This window comes from Triticum dicoccoides, chromosome 7B (genome assembly GCF_002162155.2).
Source record: "Triticum dicoccoides isolate Atlit2015 ecotype Zavitan chromosome 7B, WEW_v2.0, whole genome shotgun sequence".
Classification (NCBI taxonomy): Eukaryota; Viridiplantae; Streptophyta; class Magnoliopsida; order Poales; family Poaceae; genus Triticum; species Triticum dicoccoides.
The window spans coordinates 387,150,653-387,160,527 of record NC_041393.1 but is presented as its reverse complement, the minus strand read 5'-3'; the positions used below and the strand labels follow the sequence as shown (position 1 = coordinate 387,160,527).

The 9,875-nt window shown below is 42.2% G+C and overlaps 1 protein-coding gene across 1 annotated transcript in view; it reads left to right on the top strand.

The window, feature by feature from the left end:
- The first annotated feature begins 8,260 nt into the window (after positions 1 to 8,260).
- Positions 8,261 to 9,875, top strand: part of LOC119337676 (peroxisome biogenesis protein 2-like) — a 6,522-nt gene continuing 4,907 nt past the window's right edge. Inside the window, exons 1-3 of the mRNA XM_037609834.1 lie at positions 8,261 to 8,406; positions 9,070 to 9,183; positions 9,289 to 9,445. Coding sequence (XP_037465731.1) covers positions 9,073 to 9,183; positions 9,289 to 9,445 — 268 coding nt within the window. The 5' untranslated portion in view covers positions 8,261 to 8,406; positions 9,070 to 9,072. The remainder of the gene's footprint in view (positions 8,407 to 9,069; positions 9,184 to 9,288; positions 9,446 to 9,875) is intronic.

Sequence of the window (9,875 nt, the reverse complement as noted above, 5' to 3'; positions counted from 1 at the left end):
TACTCCGATATATGTCTGAACTTGCCCGGAACACTTTCGAAGTCCAAACATAGTCATCCAATATATCGATCTTTATGTCTCAACCATTTCGAGACTCCTCGTCATGTCCCTGATCATATCCAGGGCTCCAAACTACCTTCGGTACATCAAAACACATAAACTCATAATACCGATCATCACCGAATGTTAAGCGTGCGGACCCTACGGGTTCGAGAACTATGTAGACAGGACTGAGACACGTCTCCGGTCAATAACCAATAGCGGAACCTGGATGCTCATATTGGCTCCTACATATTCTATGAAGATCTTTATCGGTCAAACCGCATAACAATATACGTTGTTCCCTTTGTCATTGGTATGTTACTTGCCCGAGATTCGATCGTCAGTATCTCAATACCTAGCTCAATCTCGTTACCGGCAAGTTTCTTTACTCATTCCGTAATGCATCATCCCGCAACTAACTCATTAGTCACATTGCTTGCAAGGCTTGTAGTGATGTGCATTACCGAGAGGGCCCAGAGATACCTCTCCGACAATCAGAGTGACAAATCCTAATCTTGATCTATGCCAACTCAACAAGTACCATCGGAGACACCTGTAGAGCACCTTTATAATCACCCAGTTACGTTGTGACGTTTGGTAGCACACAAAGTGTTTCTCCGGTATTCGGGAGTTGCATAATCTCATAGTCATAGGAACATGTATAAGTCATGAAGAAAGCAATAGCAATGTACTAAACGATCAAATGCTAAGCTAACGGAATGGGTCAAGTCAATCACATCATTCTCTAATGATGTGATCCCGTTAATCAAATGACAACTCATGTCAATGGCTAGGAAACTTAACCATCTTTGATTCAACGAGCTAGTCAAGTAGAGGCATACTAGTGACACCTCTGTTTGTCTATGTATTCACACATGTACTAAGTTTCCAGTTAATACAATTCTAGCATGAATGATAAACATTTATCATGATATAAGGAAATATAAATGACAACTTTATTATTGCCTCTAGGGCATATTTCCTTCAACTGGGTCCCTAACTTGAGGATTATCCTCATTGCTGCACAGAAGAATTACGTCCTAGAAGCACCGCTAGGTGCAAGACCCGTTGTAGGAGCAACTCCAGACATTATGAACGTCTATCAAACTAAAGCTAATGACTACTCGATAGTTCAGTGTGCCATGCTTTCCGGCTTAGAATCGGTACTTCAAAGACGTTTTGAACATCATGGAGCATATGAGATGTTCCAAGAGTTGAAGTTGATATTTCAAGCAAATGCCCGAGTTGAGAGATATGAAGTCTCCAACAAGTTCTATAGCTGCAAAATGGAGGAGAACAGTTCTGTCAGTGAACACATACTCAGAATGTCTAGGTACCATAACCACTTGACTCAGTTGGGAGTTAATCTTCCTGATGTTAGTGTAATTGACAGAGTTCTTCAATCACTGCTACCAAGCTATAAAGGCTTCGTGATGAACTATAACATGCAAGGGATGAAAAATACAATTCCCGAGCTCTTCGCGATGCTTAAGGCTGCGGATGTAGAAATCTAGAAGGAGCATCAAGTGTTGATGGTTAGCAAGACCACTAGTTTCAAGAAAAAGGGCAAAGGGAAGAAGGGGAACTTCAAGAAGAATAGCAAGCAAGTTGCTACTCAAGGGAAGAAGCCCAAGTCTGTACCTAAGCCTGAAACTGAGTGCTTCTACTGCAAAGGGACTGGTCACTGGAAGTGCAACTGCCCCAAGTATTTGGCAGATAAGAAGGATGGCAAAGCGAAAGGTATATTTGATATACATGTCATTGGTGTGTATCTTACTAATGCTTGTAGTAGTGCCTCGGTATTTGATACTGGTTTTGTTCCTCCTATTTGCAACTCGAAACAGGGGCTACGGATTAAATGAAGATTGGCTAAGGACGAGGTGACAGTGCACGTCGGAAATGGTTCCAAGGTCGATGTGATCGTTGTCGGCACGCTACCTCTACATCTACCTTCGGGATTAGTTTTAGACCTGAATAATTGTTATTTGGTGCCAGCATTGAGCATGAACATTATATCTGGATCTTGTTTGATGCGAGACGGTTATTCATTTAAATCAGAGAATAATGGTTGTTCTATTTATATGAGTAATATCTTTTATGGTCATGCACCCTTGATGAGTGGTCTATCTTGTTGAATATCGATCATAGTGATACACATATTCATAATATTGAAGCCAAAAGATGCAAAGTTAATAATGATAGTGCAACTTATTTATGGCACTACCGTTTAGGTCATATTGGTGTAAAGCGCATGAAGAAACTCCATGCTGATGGGCTTTTGGAATCACTTGATTATGAATCACTTGATGCTTGTGAACCATGCCTCATGGGAAAGATGACTAAGACTCCGTTCTCCGGAACAATGGAGCGAGCCACTAACTTATTGGAAATAATACATATGATGTATGCGGTCCGATGAGTGTTGAGGCTCGCGGCGGGTATTGTTATTTTCTAACCTTCACAGATGATTTGAGCAGATATGGGTATATCTACTTAATGAAACATAAGTCTGAAACATTTGAAAAGTTCAAAGAATTTCAGAGTGAATTGGAAAATAATCATAACAAGAAAATAAAGTTTCTACGATCTGATCGCGGAGGCAAATGTTTGAGTTACGAGTTTGGTCTTCATTTGAAACAATGTGGAATACTTTCGCAACTCACGCCACCTGGAACACCATAGCGTAATGGTGTGTCCGAACGTTGTAACCGTACTTTATTAGATATGGTGCGACCTATGATGTCTCTTACCGATTTACCACTATCATTTTGGGGTTATGCTTTAGAGACGATTGCATTCATGTTAAATAGGGCACCATCTAAATCCGTTGGGACGACACCATATGAAATGTGGTTTGGCAAGAAACCTAAGCCGTCGTTTCTTAAAGTTTGGGGTTGCGATGCTTATGTGAAAAAACTTCAACCTGATAAGCTTGAAACCAAATTGGAGAAATGTGTCTTCATAGGATACCCAAAAGAAACTGTTGGGTACACCTTCTATCACAAATCTGAAGGCAAGATATTTGTTGCTAAGAATGGATCCTTTCTAGAGAAGGAGTTTATCTCGAAAGAAGTGAGTGGGAGGAAAGTAGAACTTGATGACGCTGACGGTAATGTTACTGTCTACAAAGCTCTACTTGTTGCGAAAGGTTTTCGACAAGTTCAAGGAGTTGACTACGATGAGACTTTCTCACCTGTAGTGATGCTTAAGTCTGTCTGAATCATGTTAGCAATTGCCGCATTTTATGATTATGAAATTTGGCAAATGGATGTCAAAACCGCATTCCTTAATGGATTTCTTAAAGAAGAGTTGTATATGATGCAACCAGAAGGTTTTTTCAATCCTAAGGGTGCTAACAAAGTGTGCAAGCTCCAGCGATCCATTTATGGACTGGTGCAAGCCTCTAGGAGTTGGATTATACACTTTGATAATGTGATCAAAGCATATGGTTTTATACAGACTTTTGGAGAAGCCTATATTTACAAGAAAGTGAGTGGGAGATCTGTAGCATTTCTAATATTATATGCGGATGACATATTGTTGATTGGAAATAACACAAAATTTCTGGATATCATAAAAGGATAATTGAATAAGAATTTTTCAATGAAAGACCTCGGTGAAGCTGCTTATATATTGGGCATCAAGCTCTATGGAGATAGATCAAGACACTTAATTGGACTTTCACAAAGCACATACCTTGATAAAGTTTTGGAGAAGTTCAAAATGGATCAGTGAAAGAAAGGGTTCTTGCCTATGTTACAAGGTGTGAAGTTGAGTCAGACTCAATGCCCTACCACTGAAGAAGATAGAGAGAAAATGAAAGTCATTCCCTATGCATCAGCCATAGGTTCTATCATGTATGCAATGTTGTGTACCAGACCTGATGTGTGCCTAGCTATAAGTTTAGTAGGAAGGTACCAAAGTAATCCAGGAGTGGATCACTGGATAGCGGTCAAGAACATCCTGAAATACCTGAAAAGGACTAAGGATATGTTTCTCGTTTATGGAGGTGACAAAGAGCTTGTCATAAATGGTTACGTCGATGCAAGCTTTGACACTGATCCAGATGACTCTAAGTCACAAACCTGATATGTATTTATATTGAATGGTGGAGTTGTCAGTTGGTGCAGTTCCAAGCAGAGCGTCGTGGCGGGATCTACATGTGAAGCGGAGTACATAGCTGCTTCGGAAGCAGCAAATGAAGGAGTCTGGATGAAGGAGTTCATATCCTATCTAGGTGTAATACCTAGTGCATCGGGTCCAATGAAAATCTTTTGTGACAACACTGGAGCAATTGCCTTAGCGAAGGAATAAGATTTCACAAGAGAACCAAACACATAAAGAGACGCTTCAACTCCATCCACGATCGAGTCAAGGAGGGAGACATAGAGATTTGCAAAATACATATGGATCTGAATGTTGCAGACCCGTTGACTAAGCCTCTTCCATGAGCAAAACATGATCAGCACCAAGACTCCATGGGTGTTAGAATCATTACAATGTAATCTAGATTATTGACTCTAGTGCAAGTGGAAGACTGAAGGAAATATGCCCTAGAGGCAATAATAAAGTTGTTATTTATATTTCCTTATATCATGATAAATGTTTATTATTCATGCTAGAATTGTATTAACTGGAAACTTAGTACATGTGTTAATACATAGACAAAACAGAGTGTCCCTAGTATGCCTCTACTTGACTAGCTCGTTAATCAAAGATGGTTAAGTTTCCTGACCATACACATGTGTTGTCATTTGATGAACGGGATCACACCATTAGAGAATGATGTGATGGACAAGACCCATCCGTTAGCTTAGCATAATGATCATTAAGTTTTATTGCTACTGCTTTCTTCATGACTTATACATATTCCTCTGACTATGAGATTATGCAACTCCCGGATACCGGAGGAACACCTTGAGTGCTATCAAACGTCACAACGTAACTGGGTGATTATAAAGATGCTCTACAGGTGTCTCTGAAGGTGTTTGTTGAGTTGGCATAGATCAAGATTAGGATTTGTCACTCAGAGTATTGGAGAGGTATCTCTAGGCCCTCTCGGTAATGCACATCACTATAAGCCTTACAAGAAATGTAACTAATGAGTTAGTTGCGGGATGATGCATTACGAACGAGTATAGAGACTTGCCAGTAACGAGATTGAACTAGGTATAAGGATACCTACGGTCGAATCTCGGGCAAGTAACATACCGATGACAAAGGGAATAACGTATGTTGTTATTGCGGTTTGACTGATAAAGATCTTCGTAGAATATGTAGGAACCAATATGAGCATCCAGGTTCCGCTGTTGGTTATAGATCGGAGATGTGTCTCGGTCATGTCTACATAGTTCTTGAACCCGTAGGGTCCGCACGCTTAATGTTCGATGGCGATTTATATTATGAGTTATGTGTTTTGGTGACCGAAGATTGCTCGGAGTCCCGGATGAGATCACGGACATGACAAGGAGTCTCGAAATGGTCGAGAGGTAAAGATTGATATATTGGACGATAGTATTTGGACATCGGAATGGTTTTGGGACGTTTCAGATATTTATCGGAGTACTAGGGGTTACCGGACCCCCCCCCCCCTGAGGAAGTGATGGGCCTTCATGGGCCATAGGGGAGAAAGAGAGGGGAGCCCGCAAGGTGGCGCCCCCCCAAGGGAGTCCGAATTGGACAAGGGGGAGGGGGCGCGACCCCCTTTCCTCTTCCCCTCTCCCTCTCCCTCTCCTTCCCTTTTCCCCTCCGATGAGAAAGGAAAAAGATGGGGGGGGGGGCGAATCCTACTAGGAGTGGAGTCCTAGTAGGACCCCCCCTTGGCGCGCCCCCTTGGGGGTCGGCCTCCTCCTCCCCTCCTTTATATACGGGGGCAGGGGCCACCCCAAAGCACAACAGCTGTTTCTCTTAGCCGTGTGCGGTGCCTCCCTCCACAGTTTACTCCTTCGGTCATAGCGTCGTAGTGCTTAGGCGAAGCCCTGCGCGGATCATATCACCATCACCGTCACCACGCCGTCGCTGACGAAACTCTCCCTCGACCCTCTGCTGGATCAAGAGTTTGAGGGATGTCATTGAGCTGAACATGTGCAAAACTCGGAGGTGCCGTACGTTCGGTACTAGATCGGTTGGATTGTGAAGACGTTCACTACATCAACCGCGTTAACCTAATGCTTCCGCTTTCGGTCTACGAGGGTACGTGGGCACACTCTCCCGTTCTCGTTGCTATGCATCTCCTAGATAGATCTTGCGTGATCGTAGGAATTTTTTTGAAATTGCATGCTACGTTCCCCAACACGTCCTATATATCAATCTTTACCTCTCAATTATTTTGAGACTCCTTGTCATGTCCGTCATCTCATCCGAGACTCCGAACAACATTCGGTCACCAAATCACATAACTCATATGATACAAAATCGTCATCGAACGTTAAGCATGCGGACCCTATAGGTTCCAGAACTATGTAGACATGATCGAGACACCTCTCCGGTCAATAACCAATAGCGGAACCTGGATGCTCATATTGGTTCCTACATGTTCTATGAAGATCTTTATCGGTCGAACCGTAATGACAACATATGTTATTCCCTTTGTCCATCGGTATGTTACTTGCCCGAGATTCGATCGTCGGTATCTTCATACCTAGTTCAATCTCATTACCGGCAAGTCCCTTTACTTGTTCCGTAATACATCATCCCGCAACTAACTCATTAGTCACATTGCTTCCAAGGCTTCTTATGATGTGCATTATCGAGAGGGCCCAGAGATGCCTCTCCGATACGCGGTATGACAAGTCCTTATCTCGATCTATGCCAACCCAACAAACACCTTCGAAAATATAAACATTTATCATGATATAAGAAAATATAAACTAACAACTTTATTATTACCTGTAGGGCATATTTCCTTCACCTCTTTGTTCGATTTGAAGAAGGAAGCGGGTATCTCCAAGATGATTAATAGTTTACAGATTAATAAGATTAGCCGCTTGGTCAATGGGGTAGCACATTTAATTGCAAAGTTTTGCTTTGACAATAGATCAGATGGTATTCTTGTTAATGATGTTTCGCCCTGTGTAGTGAATTCTGTAATGAACGATTGTATCATCTCTTGTGATTAGTTAATATGGTGGTGTTCAAAAAACAAACAAACAAAATAACCACTCGCACCTTCAAGGCTTCAACCACATTTGATGGTAGTGTTGCCGATCATTCGAGTATGTTTTTACCAACCAATGAAATGTTTTCCCCAAGAAAGCGACCGGGAGAATATTGTTCAAATTTTCCTGCCACGACCATCGTTTGACACACCGAGCAATAGATTTGATCTTTAAATCCATGAGATGACACTCTTGCAAGCTCCCCTTCCAACACATACACACACCCACACGCACCCGCGCACACACACACCCCTCCCACCCACCACACATACATGCTGAGCAGGTGACTCGAGGCGGTAGGAAACAATGACCTTGCCAGACGGTGTGAGGAAAAAACTATGTTATTTTTACATGAGTTTGGCGCCTCTTTCTCATATCCTCATGGCGCCACTAATAAAGCCTATTCGTTTTTTACATGGTTTGTCGCCTCTTTCTCGTATTCTCTTGATGCGATTAATAAACTTGACGCCTCTTTCTTGTATTCTCTTAGCACCATGAATAGAACCTAGTTGCTTTTTACAGAGGTTTGACGCCTTCTTTGTTATCCGCGTGACACGTTTAATAACCTTTGGCATCCCCTTCTTGTATATTCCTTACGCAATTAATAACATATTGTTATTAATAACGTATAGTTGTTTTTACCTTGGTTTGGCACCACTTGTTTTTTGATCCTCGTGATACCATCATCATTAAAAAAAAAGCTATCGTAATGTGCTTTATTGATTTTAAATCACGGTTGTATCATTCATAAGAAGTCAAAAAGAAAGCCAGAGCTTTATTGACCCAATTACAATCAAACTTCTGCTGAAATGAAAACTAACCACTCAGTATATCTCATAAACTGTTCATTCACTTTTATAAGACAATGACTAAAGTCGACCTACCTAAACAGGTGTTGCCATCTATGCTATATAGAAGAAAAAGAAAAGAAAAAACAAACATGTTTGCCCAGATCACGTTTATAACCCCAACCCATCCGTTTGGGCCTGAACATGATTTTGCCCTAATGGAGTGAACAAAAGCAAATCCCTGCAAAAACCGAACAAATCCCGAATCCACCATATGCCTAAAAAAGCTAAACCAGCTGCCCTTAAAGAAAAGCGGAGAAAAAAGGGAGAAAACCTCTGGTCCACGAGGAGGAAAGCGGACACCCTTCTCTTCATCCGGCCAGACCTCCTGCTTCTCCGGCGGCCGGAGCGCCGGCGCGGTGAGCTCTCCTCTCCCTTCCCTTCTTTTTCTTCCGACCGTTCGCCGCCCCTCAAAACCCCCTTCTACCGCATCCCGCGCGGTGAGTATCCTCTAGCCAGAGATCCCTCGTCATCTTCCTCGTGGTCATACCTTCACTTTGCTCTCTGCCACCGATCTCATCCAAATCCACCCCTTCTTCCTTCCAGTTCGTAGTGGATTTGTTTGCCGCGTGGTGGAGTAGAGACCAGAAACAGTTTATTTTCCATAATTTTGGGTCTTCAGCGGAGCCCCCCAATGCCCCCACGTTAGCTAGGTCTGTCCCTGGCCTTATCCTTTTGGGAATGTCTTTTATTCTCCCGAATATTGGGAGTACATATGAACCCTCATGTACCATGTTAAAGATTGCTAGGCTGGAACTGATATTGCTGAACCTGCTTTTAGATATCTGAGTCTTTTTCTCGCAAAAAAGAGAGAAGATATCTGGGTCTTTGCCCACCTTTCTTTTGTTGCACCGCAAACATAAACCACAGTTTTATTTTCCACACCAGTTCAAAAGACGAGCACACAACTGGTTTCCGAACCAGTTAAGCGAAACAATTAATAACTCTCCTAACAAGGGAGCAGATTCGTGATCTGTTTGTCAGAATGGGCAGGATAATATCTTCTCTTCGTGTAAATGCAGACCATGATCCCGATTACAATATCTAGAGTCAACCAGTTTGATGCTGCGAGGCTTGATGTTGAGATGTCCGCCATGTTGAAAGAGCAGTTAGTCAAAGTATTCTCTTTGATGAAGGTACTTTCTCCAGTAATCATCTTGATTTGGGTGTTCCTCTCATGGCTTGCACATAAGTGCATGCTGCTTATAGCTTTCAGTCTTGATGTTTTTCATTGGTATCAGCCAGGACTCTTATTTCAGTACGAGCCTGAACTCGATGCGTTCCTCGAGTTCCTCATCTGGAGGTTCTCAATTTGGGTAGACAAGCCAACCCCAGGGAATGCACTCATGAACTTGAGGTATAGAGATGAACGGGCAGCACCCATCGCAGGAAAAGAGGGTATTTGACCATACAATTTTCTCTCAACTGTTGTCCGCTTTGTCTATGATATGTTTTTGTGCCTTTGTTATTGGTAATCGTGCTGATTAGAGTAGTAACATAAATTTGAATTGCTCTCAACAAGTCAATATAACTTAGATTGTTGTCAAGTGTGTACAGCTTGTAAGTACATTCTGATCTGTGCATCACCCTTGCATCAGAATACCCTTTTACTTACTTCAGTTAAGTCACGTTGAAGTTGGGTTGGGCCAGCATCGTTAGGTGTGAGCTTGTCTGCAGCTAACTCAGGGCGTGTGTGTTTTGGATTCTATAATATCCATTGAGCATAAACACAACGAAACATCCTATGATTGCACCTACAAAAATTCTCATTACCAGTAAAATAGTAGATTGTGATGTACCAAATCCCATCGCTGCCTCCTGTCCCATA